At 39.5% G+C, this 26077-nt stretch overlaps 2 protein-coding genes across 2 annotated transcripts; one reads left to right on the top strand and one right to left on the bottom strand.

The window, feature by feature from the left end:
* Positions 1-401: 401 nt before the first annotated feature.
* On the top strand, positions 402-17432 carry rps6kb1a (ribosomal protein S6 kinase B1a). Its single transcript, XM_084730499.1, has 15 exons — positions 402-883; positions 2153-2196; positions 3354-3474; positions 6552-6620; positions 7558-7705; positions 7865-7922; positions 9669-9769; positions 10061-10151; positions 10607-10697; positions 10846-10953; positions 11062-11124; positions 11249-11326; positions 11407-11514; positions 13544-13656; positions 15256-17432. Exons 1-15 carry the CDS (start codon positions 812-814, stop codon positions 15518-15520), a joined length of 1530 nt encoding a protein of 509 aa, XP_084586625.1. The 5' UTR covers positions 402-811; the 3' UTR covers positions 15521-17432.
* A 1500-nt stretch (positions 17433-18932) lies between these two features.
* On the bottom strand, positions 18933-24923 carry rnft1 (ring finger protein, transmembrane 1). Its single transcript, XM_084730501.1, has 9 exons — positions 24731-24923; positions 22923-23383; positions 22765-22841; positions 22573-22673; positions 22068-22221; positions 21801-21959; positions 21633-21698; positions 20807-20908; positions 18933-20096 (listed from the first exon to the last, which is right to left on the bottom strand). The coding sequence occupies exons 1-9, from the start codon at positions 24754-24756 to the stop codon at positions 19962-19964; spliced, it is 1281 nt and encodes a 426-aa protein (XP_084586627.1). The 5' UTR covers positions 24757-24923; the 3' UTR covers positions 18933-19961.
* Between the last annotated feature and the right edge of the window lie 1154 nt (positions 24924-26077).

Genomic DNA, 26077 nt, shown 5'->3' on the forward strand with positions numbered 1-26077 from the left:
TTTTATTTTCTGGGAACAAAGCTGTTGAAAAAAACAGGAGGATGTCAAACTTCTCTTTTGTAAAGCGTCCCAAAAACAGTTCTACATCAGACCACCAACCCCATAACCACATAATCCCATTTAGGTTATCAGATTATGACTTGGCAGAATATGAATATGACTGTCTACATTGTGCGTGAAGGAAACCAGAAGAAGCAAATGAGACCTCTGGTAAGAGGAGGGACACTTAACTTATTAACTTAACTAATTCTCACATCCAGCCGTCTCGGAATAAAATAATTAGGACATTAAATTATTGCTCAGGTTTCTGGGAAGAGTTGGAATCACACACTGCTCCCCTTTTGTGAATGGAAGATTTAAGGCAAATAACATTATGTTTCAGTGCCACTAACCACCAGATTTAAATGATATGAAGCGCATACAGAAATGCTGAAATAAACTGTTCCAAAATAGTGTGACTTTATTGAGTGAGGAAAAGTAGTTCCTCTCTTTTTTATTATCTATCTAACTTATTATCTATCTGACACAGTTTTGTTGCATGTGAATCCTTTTAAGATTAAATGTACCTTTTCTGTTATTATTGCAAGTTGTCAGTTATTTATGAATGTTTTTAAATGTCTCGAAGCTAGTCTGAGCCGAGTAGTGCCGGTGGTCGACACTAGAGGCTTCGGTGCTTGTGTTGTTTTGGTTAGCCGCCTGGATGTTAGCCCATGCTTTCTGCTGTAGCCGGCTGTAACGGTGATGGCTCTCCCATAAAGCGGGGGAGCGGGGCTGTGTTTTCGGACTAGACACCGAGTGAAGTTCCGTGGCCATGGCTGGAGTTTTCGACATCGATTTGGATCAACCGGATGAGAATGTCTCTGACGACGAGCTGGAGGACGGAGTGAGTTTACGTTAACGTTCAGGCTAATGCCACCGCTTTTAGCCAATTAGGCTAGCTAGCACTTAGCACTTTAGAGGCCTGTGTTGCTAACATTAGCGAGTGTGCATCCATTATCGGACATGTCCTCAACCGCCCCTTTCCCGCGGAATCAGATAGTGACCCGAGAAACAGCATCCACGTTGTATCTAAATAAATTCATATGAATTTTTCTTAATTTAAAATGTTTACCGAGCAAAATTTCAGTCTCACCAACGACAAGTTGATAAGCACATCAATGGAATCAGAAGTGTTGACGGCGGACAGGTTGGGGACTCCCGGCTTCAATTGGCGTGAGCGCCGCTCAGCGCATACAACGATAACGAGGTGTGGGTGAACAAACAGCGAAGTCACGAACGCCAACATGTCAGCCAATATGTTGTCGGAAAAAAAGACGAATGACGCCAGGAAACGGACATAACGAAAGCTGAATAAGAATGGGAAATAACTTGCCCTCATCACCGGGCGTAACACAAGCTACATGTCCGATAATGGAGTTACAGAGAAGCGTTTTTTCGCTCTGCATCGGCATTTGTCTGTTACAGCGATGCACATAACTCTGTATCTAGTTACATGAACACCACATAACGTTATATGGGGTTACAACTACTTTGACGATGTTTATAAGTGAGATATAAGTAAAGTCGGAGTAAAGCCAACAACAGATTGAAATCCTATCAATGCTAACGGGACTGGGGCTAAAAGGACCGCACTGTTTGCTAGCTTCCCCACTACACACATAACGTGAAGTTAGTAGTAGTTAGTGGCATGTAGCAAATAGTATTCTGTGATTAGTTTATTAACTATTAGTTTCAAACATGAATATATTAGAATGTCACTTAAATCGCGGAGATCCCGTCCATTCAACTAGCTCGGTAACTAGTTAGTAGCCGTAGTATGACATGTTAAGTTTAAGGGACAGTTCACCTAAAAAAAAGAAAATTCAGTCATTATCTAGTCACCCTCGTGCTGATTTAAGGTCGGGGTTCGTGTTTTAGTCCACAAAACACTGCTGGAGTTTCACAGGAAAACTATGTTGCAGAATCTACTAGAAAATATAAGTCAACGGTGACCAGTTTTCAAACTGAAAAAAAAACCCCATTCAGATAATAACTGAATTGTCATTTTTGAGTGAACTATGTATTCAAAGGGTCAACTATTTAAAATACATTCATGAACACAAATAGTAAAAAGAACATAACCATTCTGTCCTGTTGTTCCTCTTGTTTTCAGGGTCAGCTCAGTGAATACATGGAGCAGTGCAGTGGCTTTGAATTGTGAGTATAAGCAAAAGTAATTCACAGAGTTTTGAAAGGCAACAAAGTCATATGTTTTTATTTTACTGGCTGGAAGTTCTCACTGAAGAGTTTACAGTTTTTTTTTATTATTTAATCTTGCTACAACTTTAAGTACTAATCAAACACAACCCAGTTTAACCATAATGCCAATCCATAGGCAATAGACCCTTTTCACAGCAGCCATTCATAGGGTAGAAATACAGAAATAGCATAAATACAGGTTTTATCAGTGATACTAATTGAGGTGCTTTTCCATTCAGATCAAACAGAGTCAGGATGCTGCTGTTGTGCATGTTGGCTCACTGTAAAGACTCTGCTACACTAAATCTAACAGGTGTTTCATTAGTATCTAGAGATACAACGATTATCGTTAAAATTATTCACCAACTATTTTGATAATCGATTAATCATTTTGGATCATTTTTTAATTAAATTAAGTCCCAATTCTCTGATGGCAGCATCTCAAATGTGAATATTTTCTAGTTTCTTTAGACCTCTCTGACAGCAAACTGAATATCTTGCTCAACATTTTTCAACATTTTTTTTTTTTTTTTTTTTTTTTAGACGTTTTCAGACCAAACCACTAATCGATAAATTATCGACAGATTAATTGATGATGAAAATAATTGTTAGTTGCAGCCCTATTAGTGTCACTGGTTACACCTGGGTTTACCCTCCTAGTTCATATTAGTATGGGTGTGAAAAAGTTCGATTAGAGGTGGGTGACAATTTAAAGGGACACAGCCTCAGTGCTCCTTGTTATCCTTACCCTGTAGTGAAGCATCTTATTTTTCACTGCTTATTTTTTTCTGGGTTTTTCTACAATTTTGTCACCTGTCTGTATATATCTAGTTCTAATACACCATCTTTGATAGGGTCTTTTGAGGTAGAAGTAACAAAACTGGGAGTCACTGCACTTACAGCAACACGCACCCATCTCTTAGCTATTGATTCCGGACAACAAAACTTAACCACCATTAGCTTCAGTTGAACCCTTATCCATGTCTGTGTTAAGGCCCAAACACTTGTAACTGTCACTGGTAAAAGTGCTGTGTGTCTTGGAAATTGTCAACACAAGATTGAGTGAATGTTTTTGTTTCTTTCTTTTCTTTCTTTTTTTTTGTTTGTTTTGCCAGTAACATGGATGACTGTGAGAAGTTTGAAATTTCAGAGAACAGCGTGAACAAGGGAACAGAGCAGATCAGGCCTGAGTGCTTTGAGCTGCTGAAAGTTCTGGGAAAAGGTGGCTATGGAAAGGTGAGTTTCCTGGTCTGATTCTCTGGCATGAAAATGTAAATATAAATTCAAGTCTGTCACCACGCACCTCTGACTTTGGGTCCTCCTACCCTTTCCTCTGTAAAATGCAACCTGACTGAATGTTGGAACCCCATATTCTATATGCAGGAAAGAAACTAAAATAATTGACTTAACGGCAGCTGACAGCAGTGCAGAGCTCTATAGTTAAGGTATTTAATTCTGAGAGGGTTTTGTCTGTGACCCTTCATATTACTCAGCAACTTTATTTATATATTTTATCTTTATTTAACCAGGGAAGTCATTATGAACAAATTGATTTGATTTGATTAACTGTTGCTAAAAGAAATATTAGATCCTTGTCATTGAAATGTTTTGAAAAATTAGTTTGTAAAAGTGTGGAAAATACCACTTTGCCATTTGTTGCCATTGTTTGGGACCTGCCATCACACTGCAAGTATGTGTGGGAGGTTGCAATTGGCTTGAAATTCCAATGGGTGGGGACTTTTTTTTAACAAAGTGGCTGAAAATTGAGTTTTGCATGCTACAAACCTAAGCATTTGTGCTCATTGTCACAGCTGTTTATCAACAATCTTTTCAGACCCCAAAGATCTATTACAATGTTTTTTTGGCTGTGGGAAAGTATAAAAAAAAACCCTACTGGACCTTTTAAATGTAAGATCTGCTGTCCCAGAACCATCTCCTTCCCCATGTCAACATAAAACACAACTGTAATCTCCTGCAGCTCTCTGTATCCAATTGTAAAGCCATTGAGATGATGAAATCTCTAGGATGTCTTGTTTGTATGGTGTTATTTTGGTGTTAACGTTGTGTTATGTTGGTATTACCAACCCCTGGAGCTCTGGAAAGTTTCTGACGTTCTCTTTTCTAAGCTTGACAAAGAAAAGTGCACATCACAGTTATTTTGGAAACACTTTTCACTTAGCAAGCGGATGCATGACTTATTCTTTCTTGAAGTGGTTAAATGTATGATGACTAAGAAGTCATTTTCTTGATCTTGGGAATTTCTCAGCAATACAAAGTAATTAAATTTTTGGAAACATCACTCTTTCAAAAAAAAAAAAAGTTTTAATATGCTTGTGTAGCAAAAGGATATATTTTGGCGAAGTTGATCAGCCTTTAAAACTGAGAGCAAACAATGTTTGAAGAATTATGTGGGTATGCAGATATTGAAAACACAGACTTTGGCTCACGCAAAATCTGAGCACTCCCTGGTTGCACTTTAGTCAGAATAATAGAAGTCATTTATACACACAAAGACAATGACCTCGCTCAGTGGAATGAATACACATGATGCACAATAACAACTTCTGAAATTCATGTCAGGACAAAAAAAAAAAGCCTTTTTTTGTTTGTCTCGAATCCTCTGAGTGTCCCCAGCATGACAGAGTGTAAAAGAAAACACCTTGTCTACACAGCCAAAGGACTTGACATGCTATCAAGTTATCAGCAGGTCTCAAAGTTTTCAACAGCATTGAATTTAGTTTTCCTAAAAACAGGTATAAGAAGGTTATAAAAAGTCTTAAAGTTATTTTACGAAATATTTATTTATTTTCCTATTTGAATATTTTTCTCTTGCCTGCTGTAGTAATGTTAGTTAAAAGTCTTTTTCATATCCAGTTGCAAGCTGTTAGGAGAAGTTGCACACCTTTAAACTAAAGGTGGAATTGTTGCCACAGTGGATTGTGTGTGCAGACGACTGTTCAATCTTTTATTCAGCGCTATCAGACCTGTAGCAAACACTGCTGCTTGCAAATGCAAATGCAAACAGCATCATTACAAACTCAATGGGCCTCATGCAAGAACCACTCGAATGAACAGATTTGTTCTGAAGTGTTGTGTACAAATGATTTATGAGAACTCGTTGCATTCACCAATTTTCTTGTATTTTGAATTTTCTTTCAGATACGAACACAATTTATGAGTGGTCCAGACCTGTCATTGAGTCATGTGCAGTCAGTCTGCTGGTATCAAAATAAAGTTTTTCACTAATGACTGTATATTTCATTAGTTTGAAGACGTTTTGACTTTGAAAAATAAATTGCACTTCATAATTATACTGACATTATCCTGTTTGACTACATTTCAAATTATATTGTAATTGTAAATTTACATATAAAGGCCATCATCCTTCATTCAGTGATCTATTACCTGCTGTCAGGCATATTGGCTGTATATCTGCACATGCAGGTTCATTAAGTTGCTGTTCATCCTCACTCAACATCCTCACTTACTCTGTCCCCTGTCCCTGTGATAAAAACTTAGCCTTTACTCCTTCCTCCCTCTGCAGTCATCGATCGCTTTGTTGTGGCAAGGTTTTTTTTCTTCTTTGAAGTCATTTTCATATCGAGACATTTCGTCTTCATTTCAGTGACAGTCCGACCCTCAGGTTACACAGCATTAATAGCACTCGCTTTTCTTGTTTCTCTGTTTTAGCAGGTCCGAATTCCACTGCTGACGCTGTTAAAATGACAGATTTTCCTTTATGGATCTCTAAAGTAGAATGCCAGTCTCCAAACTCATAAAGTTCTTCTTTTTACTCTTTAATGCCATTTTCATGAATGAACACTTCCTCACGTATGGAGCAGGAAGCAGAGCCTTATATGGTATTATTGGGGCATTAATTATGCTAATTTACAAGTCTCATGCACACATGCTCAGTTATGCACAGGTGAATCATTTACACAGTTATTTGAAGTTTTGAGTGTTTGCTGAATTTGCTGAAAGTAAGAGGAATTTAAGATAAGAATATGAAAATGATCTTGCATGTGGCCCAGTATCTGAATTTTTTTTTTTAGCAAAAATGTAATTCATCCTCTATTTTCTGCTAATTATCTTATAAATTACACAAATTTTTTCATCAGGAATTATTGTTGTATAATGCTGGGACGCACTGAAAAAAGTGATATATTATTAAATGATTCTAGGCCATATGGTCACCATTAGTTTTCCATCATACTTTTGCTGGTCTGTCTGTAGATTTTTTTTGTTTGTTGTACCCACAGAAACCCTGTTTAAATATCTATGGATTTTGCTTCATCTGATATAAATTTTTACAGGTGTTTCAAGTTCGGAAGGTATCAGGTGCCACCTCTGGGAAGATATTTGCCATGAAAGTTTTGAAGAAGGTGAGTGAATCTGCCATTCTCGGATCTGGCTGAAAGATTTATCATTATTCAGTGAGGATGGACCTTTTTGACAGCAGCTATTTTTACATGAAACAGTAGGGTAAACACAGGTGGAACACATGATTCTGATTAAGTCTATATTTCGGTCAAACAGGGTGTGGCTGTTGTGTGTGTTGGCTCACTGGAAAGGCTCTGTTACACTAAATGGAACAGAACATAATTAGTATCATTGTTAACACCTGTGTTTACCCTGCTATTTGACATCAACATAGCTGTAGTGAAAAAGATCTATTTTCTCATTCATATAGAGAATAACTTGGTCATGTTCATTCTGTTCTTCGGTCAATCACACTTTAAAGGTGAGTGTAACTGCCCCCTAGTGTACATACAGAAAAGTGCAGTGTAACAGGTTATTTAATTCATATGTAAGCAAACACAAGTAACCTACATCTATGGGGAATTAGCACCTTAAATACTCAGCTGACTCTCCAGTCCAATGCAGCTTAACTGTGTTTAGTGTTTCACTCATTCTGAATGTAGCTGTGTGCCTTTTCTGGTGACATACTGGAGCATACAGCTATGAAGTCAGAAGCTAAGAGTGGACCACCCAAAATAGTGGCAGCCGTTTTTTTTCCCATGAAACCTCAGATGTTCTGCTGCTTCTGTTCAGCTTGGCCTCCTCTCTGCAGCTGACACTGAGCCGGTGCCCGACTTTGACTGAAAAGCCAGCTCATGTTCCCCGAAGCTTGAGGTTTTTCGGTTAATGACTGTGTTTATTGGCTTGATGAGAATTGACTGTAGCTACCATTCTGGCATCCTGACCCGGTCTCTTCCTCTAGAGCTGATGTTGAAGCTTTTGACGCCAGCTAACGGGGTCAAGCTAATGCCTGAATAGTTTCACACTTCAAACTTTCTGCGACCTTCTGTCCATTCCCAGGCCATGATTGTGCGTAATGCAAAGGACACTGCACACACCAAAGCTGAAAGGAACATTCTGGAGGAGGTGAAACATCCTTTCATTGTGGACCTCATCTATGCCTTCCAGACAGGTGGAAAGTTGTACCTTATCCTGGAGTATCTGAGTGGTGAGCATCAAACATAAAGTACAGTGCCAACCAAATGTTCTTCATCTATCCACATTTTATCAGCATGAGAAGCCAGAAATTGGATGGGCGTTTGAATAAAATGAACTATTTACACCGTGAATACATTTGTCTAATACATTGTGTTTGTGGTGACTGCAGGTGGGGAACTGTTCATGCAACTGGAAAGAGAGGGTATCTTCATGGAGGACACAGCATGGTGAGATAGTTTGCATCTTACTGGCAAAGCCTTAACCCATCTGAGGGCTGTACTACAAAGGAAGCTCAGCACAGCCAAGCTTTCCTTGCATGCGCTGCCTCGACAAAATTTGAAACACTGATGAGAGATAACGGGTGTCACAACGGTGGTTATCAACATGCGTGGTTAACCCAGACTTTCTTCTTCAGGCTCTGTGTGTGTTCACATAAAATAGGGGTGTTTAGTGCGTCATGTCACTCTTCGTCTGCACGCGAGCTGCCCACTTCAATCAAGATAAACAGGTTGCTATAATGGAGAGCTATGGAGAAGATAAAAAATTTACACTACAGCAAAAAGCAACACTGTAACTGCAAATAAGACGAGTGGAGTGCTGGCAGAAAATTACTGAATGACTTAATGAGCTCTTAAAGCTGCTGTTTATCTGTAATGTGACAACTGCACATTAAGGAATTAAACTTTATAGAGCAGATATAAACATGACACACTGTCCCATTATAAAGGAGACATGGACAACATGGTGTCTGTAGCTGCTTCATTATTTCACTGTGGAGATGATCTGCTGTGTAACATTTGAAGTGTTAATATGACCTGACACAAACAGGTAAAAATGACTACATCATCAAACTGGGGTTCCTGTGACAACACAGTTTTATTTGGTGAATTTACGAATGTTCAGTTCAGTAACTTTGCATATATGACGTCTTCCCTCAGTTTAGAATCTCTATAACTCTTAAAGAACATAATCAGGAAAAGAGTCAGCGAAAGAGCCGATGTAATCTGAAACTCTCAACATAACCTGCTCCTGACCAGTTTGATCTAGCCAGGTTGAAAGAGAGCCACCTTCATGAGGTGAAAACTCTAACTCAACATACTTCACTAACCCATGAATCTTGCTTCATAGTACACCCCTCTGACCAGGGCTAACATTAGCCTTTAGCTTTCCTCTCACTTGCTTACAGCGTTTGTGGTGATCAGTGGGAATCTTTCATGAGAAATGAATATAAGAGTTTCTGGAAACTATTCTGTTTCAGGATGTTATGCTCAAACATGTCAAATCTGAATTTCTTACAATCTTTTCATTCCCTTTTCCACTCACACTTCCTATGTTTGTATACATATTTTAAAGGCCACTTCCACTATTTATTTACAACATAAAACCATTTCCAAATGGTGACAGTATGGGCATCTTAACAAACAACCGGTGTTGCAGGTTGTCTCTTAGAGGTCTTTTTTGTTGATTTGTGATGCTCAGCAGAGTCAAGAATGCCAGATGATGTCTGAACATGAGTATGATCTGTTGTATCTGGAAGACTAATGTTAGCAATTAAACAAATATCTCTAAGGAGACAGACAGAAGCTGCCTGGATTCTGATGGCAAATGTGAATGTAGTTTTCACATGTCACGCGCACCGTGAGATGACGTAAGAAAATGTGAGGGTCACTTGGAACAGGGACAAACACTTCCAGTACCTGGTGTTCTGTTTTATAAACACACCCTGTAGATGAAAGTGGTGATTACATGAACCAAGCTGCTGAACAAATAAGGGTGTGTAATATTCCTAGAATAACTGAAATGACATTGGGAGTAACACCCTAACTGCAGATCACTGATGAGCAGTGAAGTGTGTCGAACATTTTGCTGGTAGCAAATTTATAAATGCGCATAAACAGTGACAGGTAGTGGGAAAAGAAAGTGTTGCACCTGATGTCAATGAAATATTGTCCTGTGCTTTCCTCTGTTGGCAGTTTCTACCTGGCAGAGATCTCAATGGCGCTGGGTCACCTGCACCAGAAAGGCATCATCTATAGAGACCTAAAGCCTGAGAACATCATGCTCAACAACAACGGTACAGTAACCTGCTGAGTCCCTCACAAAAGACAGAATTGAAAAAGTCCTAGCTCATAGATCAGGGTGGGAAATTGGCACCAGCCACCAGCCAAACACTGCTGAAATATGAGAGTTTCTGGTAGATTTCAGACACAAAATAATGATTTACTATCAACTGGCTGGCAAATTTGGTAGATGTTCACATTTTAAAAAGCTAATTCCCCACCCTGACCTAGATATTTTGGAATGTGTTGTCTTTTTTTGTGTGTAGTTTCTCTCATGTTCTCTCTTTGGCTCTGTTTCCCTCTAGGTCATGTGAAGTTGACAGACTTTGGTCTCTGCAAAGAGTCCATCCATGACGGAACGGTCACCCACACTTTCTGTGGCACTATTGAATACATGTACGCCAGATGGGTTTTCTATATTAAAGTCGAGATGAGATAAAAATGTCTTTTTTTAAAAAACCCTTTTAGATCACATTCCCATGTTGTGCACCTATTTAGAAATATATGTCGCAAAGTATGACGTGCTTATGCAGGCTTGAGCCAGTTTACAACCAGTAATAGCATGACGTCCAACCATCAGTCAGTCTTCATCTTATTGTGGCACAGATGTAAGATTCATTAGTTAGCAGAAACATGGTATGTCAGTTTATGACACACTCAGTTTTCATATTATGCCCCACCTACTGATCCCATTTCACTCTGAAATGCATCATGATATGGAAGCTATATACTCTCAAAAGGCTCTTTCATCTGGACTTTAATTCGTCTGCATGTTGAGTCACATTTCCTGCTTTTTCCACAGCGTAGTTTAATCTCTGTATCATCTTGATCATTCCCTTCTTTTCCTTCAGGGCTCCAGAGATCCTAATGAGAAGCGGACATAACCGAGCAGTGGACTGGTGGAGTTTGGGAGCTCTCATGTACGACATGCTGACAGGAGCAGTAAGTGCACACCAGTTGATCCTGCAGTAGTTTTACTTAAAAAGTAAAACTGTTTATCACAGTGCTGCAGGCATCAAAAGGCAAATTTAGGTAGAAGGCATTTACTATGCTTGGTAACTATTGTTTCTATCCTGCTACTTTTTCATAGCCTCCATTCACTGGTGAAAATAGAAAGAAGACAATTGACAAAATCCTGAAATGTAAACTCAGCCTTCCACCTTACCTCACACAAGAAGCCAGGGACCTTCTGAAAAAGGTGAGCTGTAATAGTCCTCCTCCTTCTGTCTTATGCCTCCCTGGTTGTGTGGTTTCTGCTGAAACATTGGAGTGGCAGAAAAAATTAGTCTCAAACTTTGTCTTTCAGCTGCTGAAACGAAATGCCTCATTGCGACTTGGGGCTGGACCAGGAGATGCTGCTGAGGTCCAGGTAAGAACATCACATGAAAGTAGAGTCACAGCTGTATGCATGCAGCATGTTGATGTATTTAGGACAATAACTATTCATTAACCTAGAAATGTGAAACCACTCTGCTCTCTTCATTATTCCCAAGGCCCACCCATTCTTCCGGCATATAAATTGGGACGACCTCCTCGCTCGCAAAGTCGAGCCTCCGTTTAAACCTTTTCTGGTGAGTTCACCTTTTTATGCAGCTGCTTCCTCTGTGACTAGTCTGTACAAAGTGTTCAACTGACCTGCTTCTTTTGGCAGCAATCGGCCGATGACGTCAGCCAGTTTGACTCCAAGTTCACCAGCCAGACTCCAGTGGACAGCCCCGATGACTCCACGCTCAGCGAAAGTGCCAATCAAGTCTTCCTGGTGGGTAACCAGTGCTTTACCTCCGAGCAAACAGTGGACCTCGCTGCTTTTCTGTCTCAGTTTCTGCTATATGGAGTGTCCAGAATTTAACAAGTTATGTAAGGAATAATCATAATAATAATAGATTAGATATATAGATTATTTTTCTTACAATTTACCATTAACTGATGACAAAAATATAATTTTTGCTAATTTGTTTTGGAGCGGTACTGTCTTTGTTGGCTTTATCTTTGTCCATCTTTGAGTAGGGATGTTCCTGGTAACTAATTTCCCTGTTGACTAAATGCAACTTTTAATTTAGACTAGTCAACTAGTGTAACAATATGAAAACACTCAGAAAGCAGTTGAAATTTAGCACAATTTATTTATTGGTACTGTTAAACACTGATGAAAAAGATACTGTGTATTAAGAGCCATTTGAAGCTGTTAATCATAGTCTACCATCACCAAATTGTCTTTTAAATGCCACTTAAGTGTATGCTACTGTGCACCCTTCAATATGAACATTACACGTTAACCTACAAAACATGACAACAGCTCACTAAATGCTTCACCTTTTCAGACTGAACAGAATCACAGTGTCTGGGGGGTAAATGACATTGTCTACCTAGAACTGACGTTAGCCAACAGACAGTGTGGCTAACATTACCAATGCAGCAGTAGCGTCCCGCTCTTCTTGCAGGTTAATGTCCATGTCTGTGCTGAATGTGGTCACACATTTCTCCAGTTGTCTGGTTATATACCAGTTAATTCTGACTTGGTCTACATTCAACCTTATTTTCTAGATTCTAGCTTTAAACACTGCTAAACTGTGCTGGTTTTACAAGATGTCCCCTGTCCGACTTTGTTTAATAGTTTAACCAACTAGTATTTCTGGTGTCGATTAGTGAGGGTGGCAATGTTTAATCATATTGTCGACTAATTGCACACATCTGTATCTTGGAGAAATTGTTAACTGACATGAGTAGTACGTGGGAGAAGCCACTGCCTAGTAACACCTGGAAAGAGTAATACATATGTAAATTATAAAGTAAGAAAAATGATGAGGTGGCAGTGCCAGCTTTTCTAACAGCCTGGGGTCAAGTGTTATGTCACTCATAATTTGTTTATTGATGGATTTAGCTCTTGCATTGAAGATGGGGTATGTGATTGTGGAGAAAGATTGTCAGTAGACTCAGAAGTCAGTCTCTGTTGAGCAGAGTTTGTAAGAGTGAGGACAGTCTCCTAGCTTTTGCTTCTAAAACTGGGTGGAAACAACTGAGTTTAACCAATCCACAGTCTTTAGGGCGGCCCTTTATATCAGCGCAGTGCTTAAAAACGTAAGAGGCGTAGGTGTTTTTTAGCGGACGTTCTTGTAGCCGTTCAAGCAACTACCTTGCATTTAGAACTCCCTGATCGGAAGGCGGTGAGATCTCTTGATTGTGTGGTATTGTGTGACTGCTTCCCCTTCACCTTGTGCTGTGCACAAGCATAGACATGATCTGTTGCTGATAGGCTGGAATAATGCTGTGTGGCTTCATCTGAGCCACTTTTCGTTTCCTATTAGCAGAGCCAGTGCTGTGCAGGAACACCAGATCTTTTTTCAGCGCGCACACAGAATGGACAGCTAGTGGATCGTGAGGACATGTTTGCTGAATTTGACAAGAAGTGAATTGGGTCAAAATTGCATACAGCATCTTTAAGCATTGAGTAAAACGCTCCCATAATTTCTAATATTGGCATAAACTTAGGTTGTAGTGCAGCAGACACACATCATGTAAACAAACATACAAACAGGCCAGCTCTGGACATGCTGTTTTTTATTTGCTTTTCAGCAAGCAGGTCTTACGAGAATCAGTTAATGCATCCCATCTGGTTTAGACTTGTTGGTTTTCCTGGAAGCTTCACTCACTGTTTCACCACATTGCATGATATGGTTTACTCAGCGTTTCATTGCTCATCATCAGCTGTGGGTTGTTTTTGGAAAGATGGCCTTTGAAGAGGTGGACTCACATCTCTCTCTTGTTTTTGTCCCCCACCCCCTCCCCAGGGTTTCACATATGTAGCCCCATCTGTGCTTGAAAACGTCAAAGAGAAATTCTCTTTCGAGCCAAAGGTCCGCTCGCCGCGGAAGTTCCCAGGAAGCCCAAGAACACCTGTGAGGTAACAGCAAGTTGTTTTTGTTTCTGGTTCCATTTAACTCCATTGGTCACTTACAGAATTTCCCCAAAACAAGTCTCTCTCACATCCATTACTCATTTGCTGACCTTGTGAATGTAGCCAGCTTGGCTTGAATAAAGCCTTCATTAGAAGGGTCAATACAAGTTTTTTTCCAGTGGCACAACAGGGATCCTCACAGGGCTCAAAAATAATTCTTCATTCTGGGTTAGATAGATTGATGTCAGCTGTGTAAATTTTTTTTTCTTTCAGAGGAATTTGAGATAAAAGAATTTGATATTTGCTTGTTAGGCAGTCAGATGCCTGGATATCTGTTAAGAATTTGAAAAACAGTGCCTACAGGAGTGAAAGTAACAAATTACAACTTCTCACATTACCGTAATTTTTTTTTTTTAATGTACTTGAGTAATTTGTCACATCGTAATTCCACTCTGAAGTATTCATTAAACTGTGTAATCTGTGTCACTACTTTTGAAATCAGAATTAGCCTCTTGGTAAGCCTACAATTTGAATTAATATTAGAGATGCACCAGTTGATCTTCCAGTGATCGGCCAGTCACCATCAGATATCCTATGCTGTGTTGGTTAAATTTACATACATGCACCAGACAGATGGTGTGGTGTCAAGCTCACGCCGACTGTAACGTCACAGCTGTGTTCAGTGCGCTGTTCACAGCAACACACACATGCTAGCCTGTCTTTGGCGTGAATAAGAGGAGTGATAGACTCCAAGAACAGCATAGTGAAAAGACACGTCTACGAGGAGATGTAAGCAGCTGAGCAGCTGATGGTGTTGCCAAACAACAGTAACCTTCCTAGTGCTTGAGGCTAACGTTAGCTAGCTTACTACTGACCAGAGACCAAAATCTCACCTCCTGTTTTGGCTGAAGAAGAAACAACTTGTGTGGACTACAATTCCCCAGACATTTTCTCATCAGGACTTGTTCAACTTCTGTATTTGTTATTTCTCACTGCAAAGCATCACTGAACTAAGTGTTGCACCACATCAGTCTCCTGATTGTTTACATCTGCTCCACCATGAGCTCACAAGATGATAATCTTAATAATAATAATCTGCACAATTATTTTCAAATCTTGTAGTCAGTGTTTTAATATGGACATAATTTAATATTCTATTAAAGAACAGTTATGAAAAGGTTTTGTATTCTGTCAGTTATAGTTCTCAGAAAGACAGTAAATCAGAATTGGCGGGTCAGTGCTTTTCTAATAAATACCCAAACCTTTCATCTGCACTTTTGCATCTAATACATCTATCTGATCACAAATGGGCCAATGAAAACAATGACATGTTTAAAAAGCAAAATGCTGCAGCAGGCACATGTTTGGAGAGGTGATCATGACCACTGACCAGAGCAGGGCAGGAGTTTCAAGGGGAACGTTATTTGTTCCATCTGGTTAATTTCCCGTACCTTCCCAGTCCACATATTAAATTTCACTCTTTCTGGGTGTCTGTTGAAACCATCCCTGCATCATGTGACTGCCTGCGTGACTTTCCAAATAAGGACATCATAGGCAATAACTCAGAGGAATAATCTCAGTTTGTCACATCTCCCTCTTCCACAGTCCAGTGAAGTTTGTAGGAGGCGACTGCTGGCCCCGGGGACCCACGCTGACCGGCTGCCCATCCCTGTTGGCCCCTGGCAGCTCCGTGGAACAGCCCATGGAGGTGTCAACAGCGGAGCAAATGGACACGAGCATCAGCGGCATCACCGAGGCCTCCGCGCCACTTCCCATCAGGCACCCTTCGGGCATCAACGCAGGGCCCTACAAAAAGCAGGCGTACCCCATGAACTCCAAGCGGCCCGAACATCTACGAATGAACTTATGACGCTCGGCTTGCTTACGAACATTAGGACTCTTCTAATTGCTCCTCCTCCTCCCTATTTTATTGTTTTCTTTCAGAGACTTAGTTTTTTTTTTTTTTTTTTTTTTTTTTAAATTGACTGACACTGTCAATGCTGATCACCAGCTCTTCCAGCAGCGCCTTCCCCTCTCTTTGCCTCCCAGATCCTCCTGACTCAGCCCGGCCTCCTCAGCCTGATGCAGATAATCAGCAGTTAGAGTACAGCAGACATGTGGTCAGTCAGAGGAGTGGTGTGACAGAGGTGCTCTTACTTGCTTGTTGGCGGGGTAATGCCAGCTGATGAGTGGGCTGAGGTGGTTTCAGTATGCTCAACTGGCATTACCATATGATTTACTGGTGCTCTTTTATCCTCAAGTCTGGACAAAGTTACTTTTATTGTTTACGACTAGTTGCCACCATCATGGTGAGAGAATTTGGTTACAAGGGGCAGTTTTTTCTCCCTCAACATGCCAGGCCTTTTTTTGTTTTGTTTTAAGATCATCTTGTGATGTGTGAAGACCTTGCACACCGTCGGTAGGTAGAAATAATGGATAACAACTCCACAATGAACACAGTATTCCTCTAATGTTTTAAGAAACAATCACATTGCCTTTGTCACTGGAGCGTCTGGTCTGGGGTGGGTGGAGCACGACTTACGGAAAAGCAGCTATAAAAAGATTGAAGTGTAATTTCAGCCGAAAGGATCACTTCCACCACAATCAATACCAAATGCTGGCACTGCTTTACTTGTCCTGGAATGCTTTCTGTTCAGAAGCACTGTTCAGTTTCTTTTAGTTGAATGTAAACAGACTCTAAATGCCTTTTTGTGTGTGACTTAACCTCTTGAGCTGAGCTCTAATGACCCCTGCAGCATTACTTTAAATCATCTATTCATGCAGTTCCACTTCCAATGTTGTGGTTGGAGACCAACAAACATGTCGACCCAAAACATGCTCAGCCAAACTGGCATCATATCTCATATGCTTGGGTGCTTTGTGGGTGCTGTTTGTGCATTTATAGTAATAGGGCTATCAGTGGAAGGGGTATGAACCAGTGGAGCATCTACTAATGTACTCCTGTCTGAGCTGAGATGTATGATCTGTCTGTGTGATGAGAAGCTGCTATTTGAGCCTCTGGAGTCGAGCCATTTTAAACTCACCCTAAAACTGACAACACATGATGCTAACTGTTACATTGAATGAAAATTCACTTCTGTTGGAATGGCTCCCTGATGTTTCTTGTTATCCAAATACATAGTGTTTAATGAATTGACCAAAAGCACTGTTTGCAATGAACCAAATGATTTTTGCTGGTAGACAAACGAACCCTGGATGATAACCATGGAAGTGTGGTGGGGTGTTTTGTTTAACTACAAGGTTCAAAGGTCATATCTGATCATGCTGACTGTGTTGTCCCACAGCAGTGCTCACAGAACCATTTTAATGTGTTACTGTAAGTTATTTTGCAAATGTTTAACCACAGTGAAACTAGCTCAGACCAAGGTTCTAGTGTGTGGGGCTGTGCTGACTGATTTTCCTTCCTCTACCATTCCGGTACAACAATTGTGTTTTAAGACCAGTCACTCCACTTTTTATTCCACTGACTTTCTTTTTTAAATTGTTACAATATTTATTTTTTGAAGTGCCATTGTGTTTCCACTGCATTGTCAGCACTATGCAAACTCTGTATTTATTATGTAGTATTATTTAGATAAGGCAGCAGAATGTGTGATCATTTGATTTGGATTATTGTCAGAGACTTATTTTGTCATATTAATGAGCATGTACAGTCTGATTTTATTTCTGCAGAACATGTCTTAACAGCAACCTCAGATGCAGCTTTTTTTTTTTTTAATTCCAAAAACAATGGACAGTGACCTAACCTTACAGTATTTATTGAGTGGCATAGTATCATATTCAAAGGGGATTTTCACAAAACATTTTGATATCTTTGACTTTCCTTACTGAAAACTTGAACTTCAGTTTCTTTTTGCAGTGCTTAAATCAAGGGCAGTTATGGTGGGGAGAAAAAAAATGATGCAAAAACCAATGGGAACGGCATTGTGCCTTTGCTCAGTGTGCTGTACATTATAAACGTGTTTGAAAAAAGGCGAGGATTGATCCATAAGGTTCACTTCCTGTTACAGCTCTCAAGGATTTATTTCTCTGCTTCACCGATTCATTGTGATCACCTGACTTTGTTGAGTCTGAGAGGGGTTGGGAAACTAAAACCGGTACATTTAGCTTCTGTTCAGGTTTGCTCGAGATGTATCCTCTAATGCTCCACGCTGAGCTGTTTGAGACCAACCATCTTATCAAGCTTACTGAAGGTGGAAAGGACCACCTTTGATTAGAAAAGGTGTTTAAGTCACTGGTGGGCATTGAATAACATTATTTCTGTTGCTTTGTCACCCATAGATCTGCCCCTGCAGACGGGAATGTTAATATGTATCATGTACATAATGAAGTCAAAATAAAAAAAAGTAATGGATCTTGTTTCTGGGCAGTGTAACAGAATGAATACTAAGTAGCAAAGATGTTGAGTTTTAACTGTAATGTCAGGTGATTTTGTGATACTTCTACTCAACTTCTGTACAAATCGAATCGATTTTACATGGTCCGAAATCAATTCATAAAATACCCAAATTGAATTTTCTTTTCTCCCATGGATTTGTGGTACAGCCTGAAGTTTTAACCCTGTTAGTCTCTTGACCAGCCTTTGGCACAAGATCTCATAGCATGAGAACAATGGGTGGGAAAACAGTTAATGTAACTATTTTGGGGTCAATTCTTAATGTCAAACATTAATATTTATTAATAACACACTAGGTTAGAGGTTTCCTTGTAAAATTTACAGTATTAAGTCTCTGAGAATCTTTCATATCCAAACACAATTTGTATTGTAACAGAGTTATCTGAATCAGTGTCAAATCGATCTGTTTAAATCTGAATCAATACCCTGCCTTACTCTGTATGACAGTCTTATTGCTTCAATAAGTGCATAAAGTGTACAGTTAAAAGGTTAAATATATAAGAATTACAGTTCAAAACATTCAGAAATGAACTGGAACAACAGAATGTGAACAAAAACAGTTTTTCTGTTGTGCCAGACATCTACGTAAAGAGATATCTACTGAAGTTAGCATAGCACTAACCAGCTAGCCTCACAATAACTGTATACCTGAAGAAGTGATAGTATTATAACATAGCTTGAGCCAGCTGCACAGCTAACTGAGCAAACGGCAATACAGTTAGCAGCTACTCTGGTAATATACTGACGCTTATTTGTGTGGAGTAAGAACTGGATAAGAGGACAGTTATTATGTACTGCACCTTCAAGACTTAGCTGTTCAGCAAATAAGGGATCTTCATTTTGCCACATTAACCAAGCCACAAACGTGATTCAAATGTAGATCTTTATTCAGATCGGATCAGGATCTCAATGGATAAAAACAACAACACAGTGAAATGTTTTTCGTACATAATAAAATAGATGTTTCTCCCAGTCTTTGGTCTTTACAAAAAGCGAGGCTACGTGACCTCTATAGAAAAATAATTTATGTGTAAATCAATCTCACAAGCTCAGCTGCATCCTTTTTTATCTGCTGTGAAAAAAATAGTCACCAAAAGGCAAACTGTTTACCCATCACAAGCTGATTCTTTAGTCTGCTGTGTCCATCTTCAGTGCCTGGTTGTTACTGGACCACGTCACGTTACTGTGTACCACAATACTAAAAGCCTTTGCAGTACGCTAGTTGTCAGCCCTCCAATCTCACATTTATTTTAAGCCATTCAGGCTGAAAGATACAGCTAAAGCAGAATTCAGCAAAGCACCCCTGAGCAGAGGCATGCAGCTGCTGACCTCTACACGTATTGTTACAAATCAGAAAAGTCGCTTCCACAAATTTAGAAACACTGAATAAGAAAGGGTTCATGTGTTGCATGTTTGTTCAAACTGAGGATAGAGGAAAAAATCTGTTTAAAATACCTTCTTATACATTTCTCTGATGTGCTCATATTTACAGGGAGAAGAAACAGTGGAAGTAGACTCATGTGCTGCCCCATGGGCAAAGTTTATCGTGACATTAAAGGTAAATAAAAGCAACACAACACAAGAGGAGACGACTTAAAATAGAAGAAAAATCAAAAAACACTTCTGGGCATGAAAATAATCAACTTTCTGTTGTCTTTGAGAGTCAAAAGTAGGGATGTAATGGAAATAAGCCAGGAACATGCCTACTGTAGGTACAAGTTGTGTCCTTACTGACCTCAGCCCACAAGGGGCGCAGCCCTTAGGTGATTTATCAAACAGTGTGTACAACATTACTCGTCAGTGGGATTTGAGAGCCATAGGAAAAGAAATCACATTAAATAAAAGCTAATACCAATGTCCCACAACCAAAAGCTCCCCTTCCTGGGCCTGTCGATCAATAAATCTGCAGGTGTGGAGACGTGGCTCCGTCCCTCCATTTGTAGACCTTCTCTGTGATCACAGTGCGGCAGAGAGGGCAGCTTTTCTCCCGGTTGAACCACAGAGCGATGCATTCGTCACAGAATATGTGCTGCACAGCAGAAAAGCAACAGGGTGTCATGTTCTGCACATAACGTTAATGACTACTTCTACATAAGTGATGCACTTTAGTTCATCTGATTCAGGGAAACATACAGGGTCACATAAGATGAATACGATTCAAAAAGAAAAACATGGGGCCATTATTACAGTAGCAATTAAAAGAGAAAGGTAGTGAATGAAGAGAAGATTGAAGATATAATATAAAATATCTTAATATTTTATATTATATTTTATTTTAGACAATTAATTGATTAAAAGTTTTTGGTTTTAAAATGTCAGTTAAATGGTAAAAAAAAGCCAATCAGTGTTTCCACAAGCCTAAGATGATGTCCTCAAATGTCTTGTTTTGTCCACAACCCAAAGATGTTCAATTTAATCAACTATCAAAATAGTTGACAATTAATTTAATAACTGAGCAGGACTACTACTACTGGTGAGCTGGAACAATTAATCAATGAATATAAAGTTGTCATCTACAGCGCAGGATTTCCTCAACTGCTGTAAATTATAATAAAGTTTGACAACATAACTTAAGTGGAGGGATTGTGCGACAGATGCCTGAAGGATATCAATCTGCCTATTGATGCCAACATGCCACAGTAAAAATTAAATCAAAAATACTACAAACTACAATGTCAACAAAAGTTGACCAATGGTACGGTGCATCAGGCCCTGCAGTGTGTATTTGTGTGGTTTTACCTGACAGAGCAGAGCCCGAGGCTCCCTGTACTCTCCCTGACAGATGGGGCAGACATCTCCAGCCTCGCTGCACTGACTCCTAGTGGCTGCTGAGCCTGTATGCTGAGAGACAGAACAACAAAACATCTCAACACAGCTGCTTACTGTTGGGATTATTTGTGCTGCATTCCAGTCAAAGTTGGAGATCGGTATTTCCCAGTTGAAACTTCCAACATCCCACCTCGATGTTTCCTTAGGCTTCTGCCACAACAACTCATGCCCTTGGTGTTAATTATACAGATGGCAGTTTTAATGAAAGTTAATGACAGATAGGCCCATATGTTACTTGTTAATTGCATTCCTGTGTAGCTGCATTAGTAGGTAATCTGCAAAATTCAGTCAATGATGTACATTACCTTGGGTTCCAGATATTTTTGGCATTTTTAACATTTTCCTGCTTAACTTTTGTGCAGAGATAACTTTCAGACATTATTTAATATAACCAGCGACCAAATAAAACTGGCAACAAACTGACTTAAATTTACACACAGAAGAGGTTTTACTATATAATTATATGCATTATGTTAATTAAATACAGACAAATCAACTTAAGCATCCCTTTGATGGTTTGGCATTTACAATGTGTGTTTCGATGGGTGCTGCCACTGTTGTGTGACGTCAAGACTTTTTCTGAAGTCAGGGCAGATGGATTTGCCTCATGTTTACAAGGGGGAACTCTGAGTGACATTCTGTTAAACTTTTTTTAGCAGGAGGTCGGAAATTTTCAAGTTCTGAGTTGTCTGGATCGCAGCATTACTATCTAACAAAGAAACTGTTTACCACTGACCTCGCCCTTTACAAATATCCTCACAGTTTTCAGTAAAGACGTCCACTGTCCGTACAATCCTAAAAGCTGAAAGAGAGAAAAATAACAATAAAAGTTATTTAAAAAAATACTTTTTTCCCAAATATGACTACAACAAAGGTCTGCTGGTGATTATTAACCTGATCCCACCTTCAGTATGAGGTAGAGCAAAGCCAGCAGGACCCCCAGTGTGAGTCCAGGGGTGCCGTCAGCCTCCTGGTAGGTGACCAGGTAGCGGAACCACAGTGAAACAGGAGCCATGGCCTGGTGGACCTGACCCAGCTCCTCAGTCAGCATCAGCCATCGCCCCTGGAGACATAAACACACAAAATAAGAACTAATGAACTAGCGCTGCGAAGACACAGCATTTGAGTTTTTTTGGGTTTTTTTTCAACAGAAGAAATCTGCCGCTCTCACCTGGGTTCTGTAGGTCACCAGTGAAGATGGCAGCAGCAGAATAAGGCACTTGATCCCCATAAAGAGGAACTTAATTATGAAGTTGGTGATACCAACAGCCCATAGAACCTCCCAGAAACCCAGAGGCTCAATGGTTGGGCTGAGGAAGATGAGGCTGGAAGGAGGTTTCAATCCATGTTAAATGACATGTTCATCTTAGCTCTGTACACAACATTCAAGGTTTAGATGGTACTAGACTGCATGACAAGCATATGTCAAAATATAGATGTAACTGTGCTGTTTGTACCAGTACAAAATGTGTTTTTATATTTAAGTCATGTGTTCTGCTGGATGATAGAGCCAAGTCATCCAGTATGGGGAAATGACCACAGTGTTTTCTGACTGCTTACTCAGCCCACAGAGATCAACTGATATTATACTCAAGAACAGGTCATTGCTTACAGGAAATAGGCGCACAGTCTTGTTTTTCAGGGTACCTAATGTCGGATAATGCATTCATTCTTACCAATAGTAAAGTGTCTCAGTGAGAAAGGTGTAGTAAAGCAGGAGGGAGGAAGAGATCAGTAACACTAGCAGCCAAACACACTGCAGCTTTGAGTGACGATCCTGAGGACGCACACAGGCAAAGACATGGTTTAGGACTGACAGCAATGAAATGCAACAGGAATCAACATTTGTGTTTGTGTTCTTGACTCACCTGAAGAAAGACTTGAGTTTGAATGCCTTTATTCACATATAAAAATGTTGTGAAGAGGCCAACTCCAACTGCTAGACCTGGTAAATGAGGAGAAGCAGTGTGATGAGTTGTCTTTTGATCACCCCTGCATTAACAGTGTTTGCTCACCTCGTACTCACCAAGAGCATGCTGGATGACCAGTTTAGCACACAGTATGACAAGGAAAGGAAGGCTCTTCTGGAGCCAGCGGAAGAGACAGCGAAGCTCAGACAAGGAGGTGCTGGGTTCTCCAGAGTCAAGATCAGAGTCAGACGGGTCAAGCTCAGGCTCTGAGTTTGAGTGGTGTCTATTATGTCCGTGTGAGTGTGACTGGGAATGAGAGTGGCTGTGGGAGTTGATTCTGCACCTCCGGGATGAGGCGCCTCCACTGGCCTCCCCAGCCCCACTGGTCATGGGTACCCGCACCTCATTGTTCTCAGAGCTGGTGGCAGCAGCAGCACCAGGGGCTGGTGTCCTGGTGAGAAGCTCTGGTTGCAGAGTTAGCGATAAACCGTTTCCTGCATGAGCACCCAGCTCACTTGAATTAGGCTGCATTACAGTAGGAGACTCCCTCAGTTTCAGTGCTCGTCTGGAATCACTCCTTTGAAGGAAAAGACAGAAAAAAAGCACCAGTCACAATGTGTCCAGCATCAACTGTTATTACAGCTGTATTAACAGTTGTCAGCTAATCTAAGATATAGAGATTGTAGAGCACCGAAGTTTATTGTACTTTGCATATATGTTTAAATAGAAGGCTCCCAGCAAACAAACAAGTCAATGATGCCATAATTTGACTAAGTTCAAGTGTCTATATAATCTTGAGACCACAAAGATATGATTATTTTGTTTCAAGTATTTTTACTGGAAGCATTTGTGAAAAAAGTCTGACATTTATACAGAACTGGGAAGTGCTTCAATTTTATAATATTTAACAAACAAGACATAAAGTGAGGAGGGAGAAAAGGAAGATAACAAGGGGGGAAAGACCCATCTAACCACCTGTTCTATCATCTGCCCAGAACTACTTGTATTTCTTGAGTTCGTATTCAGTTTGTGTATTGTTCAAGAAGAAATAAATGGTGACTGAAGCATGTCTCAAAAACACTAAAGCCCTGACGAAGACCTGTACTGGTCAAAACATGTAATCATGTAGACACTACAATAATTGTAATTTTTCCTTCCTCATTACCACTTAATTTTGTGTCACTTTTCTTAAAATCTTCAATATAATCACTAGGATCTGGACCCAGTGGGACTCACTATATAGGCAAAGTACAAAATTGTGGGTTAGAATAGGTTCTTGGAAACTGGCTTTGTCTCAGAGAGAAGAAACACTGGGGAATATTTTATTGAGTTTAGAATTTGAACTGTATAACCTGTGCAGCACTTTAAACTGTACAAGATCATGCCTGGTAATTATAGAGCAAGTCTGAATGTGTCCCATATCTCTGTTGAGATTTGTTGAGCAGCTCACACAGCTCATCCCTGCATGTAGATATATGAAGGAGCGTTATTTATAGGGTTATTTTGGTAAACGTTGAATTGATTAAAATAGTCATTTGAGGAATGTTTAAAAGCTGCCACGCTGACAAATTAAGACGACAGCATTTGTGGTATATAACAGACATAGCTAAATATTAGGTTAGCTGAAGTTTTGTTTGCTAACTTTAAGTGACATGCAGTCAAGTGTTTAACTACCTCCTCGACTCACCCTGAACGTCTCACGCATGCAATGAGTCTAGTCTCTCTGAAAGCTAGTAAACGTTAGCTGAACTGAACTTTAATTTCATTTGAAGGTACCTGTCAGGCAGTAAACCCAAAAGTGGTGACAGACAGATAAAAAGAAACGGACGGTTTCCTCCACAGTTAGCTGGACTGTCGTTAGCATTAGCTGCTAACAGATGTTTTCTATCAGGCCGGACCAGCAGCGGTACAAGCTCCAGCTCACCTGTCATTCTGCACCCGGAGTTTCATGGTAAGCACTTGGTCCCCATCTAACACGATGTCCAAGTCGCCAAACTAAAAAAACAAAGCAAAAATAAACCAAAAACAAAACTACGCCTTTATCTTTCAGGCTAAGCTGCTCGTTCAGACATCTTGACGTTGTTGTACGACAGCAGACGTCACAAACTTCTTCTGTTGGATATTCCAGCGTATCGGCCCTAAAATGCTGCAATACCGCCACCTACTGGAAGATAGTCAAATGACACTCAACAGATCAAAATAATTAAGGATAATTCATACAGTTTAAACAGACATCAGTGCTTCCCATTGCGACTCAAGTCACAACAAGTATAACCAATAGATTCAGGTAATAGTTCATTTGTGCATAAATGAATGTTTCTGACCATTTTTACTTCCATTTATAAATCACCCTATATTATCTTGATGCTTTTTATTGAGAACACGTACACACGTTAAAACTTTATAAATAAGAAATACATTCTAAGGCTGCAATTATTACAGGTTCTTTTCTCCTGACATGAGTAAAACAAGATACACATTTAAATGCTTTATAAACGGTGTACTGCAGATATAAATCTTAAATATGAAGAATTTCTTCTATAATAAATTATTTAATGGGGACCCAAATAAAATTGTGACCCACCTGTGGGTCCCAACCCAGTCTTTGTGATTAACTGATTTAGAGCTTTTACTTAAATGTAAGTACTAATACCACGTGTGTGTGGGTTTTTTTTTGGTTTTTTTTTATGTGACAGAACAAACATGTACTTCATACAGTGAAATAGAAAAACAAAACGTTTTCTTTTTGTGGTTGTTAAGAAAAAATGATAAAATAAATAAACAACTAAATAAATAAGTAAATAAATAGATAAAGAAAGAAAGAAAGAAAGAAAGAAAGAAAGAAAGAAAGAAAGAAAGAAAGGGAAGAAATACAGGATAACTCATACAATAATAACTCAACAACAATCATCCCTCTTTAAGGAGATCTTTCTTAAATTTGAAACCTGTAAAGATGCAGGACAGATTGGTAAATTTACATTTGTGTATGTCAAATTTACCATACATAGTTTCTAAATTCACAATAAAGTTAATGTTATGTTTTTTGTGTTCAAAATACATAATGACATTATTACATCCAATTTTTATACCATCAGTTTTACACATCTAATACCGCATAGTGAAAGTAAAGATATGCATTATCAGTGAAATGTACTTAAAGTATAAAAAGTATATTTGTACAATAAAATGGTCCCTGTCATTGTTTTACCATTATATACTGTATATACAGCTCTGGTAAAAAAAAACTAAGAGAGCCCTCTGACAAGTGTTT

This window comes from Lutjanus erythropterus, chromosome 11 (assembly GCF_056507025.1).
Source record: "Lutjanus erythropterus isolate fLutEry1 chromosome 11, fLutEry1.hap2, whole genome shotgun sequence".
Classification (NCBI taxonomy): domain Eukaryota; kingdom Metazoa; phylum Chordata; class Actinopteri; order Lutjaniformes; family Lutjanidae; genus Lutjanus; species Lutjanus erythropterus.

Coding starts and splice junctions, on each gene's coding strand:
- rps6kb1a (XM_084730499.1), top strand. CDS start 812: ATGGCTGGAGTTTTCGACATCGATTTGGATCAACCGGATGAGAATGTC. Junction 10,698..10,845: donor ACGACATGCTGACAGGAGCA/GTAAGTGCACAC, acceptor ACTTTTTCATAG/CCTCCATTCACTGGTGAAAA. Junction 11,327..11,406: donor CTCCGTTTAAACCTTTTCTG/GTGAGTTCACCT, acceptor TTCTTTTGGCAG/CAATCGGCCGATGACGTCAG.
- rnft1 (XM_084730501.1), bottom strand. CDS start 24,756: ATGAAACTCCGGGTGCAGAATGACAG. Junction 23,384..24,730: donor CTCCGGGTGCAGAATGACAG/GTGAGCTGGAGC, acceptor TTTCCTTCAAAG/GAGTGATTCCAGACGAGCAC. Junction 21,699..21,800: donor TGCTCTACCTCATACTGAAG/GTGGGATCAGGT, acceptor TCTCTCTTTCAG/CTTTTAGGATTGTACGGACA.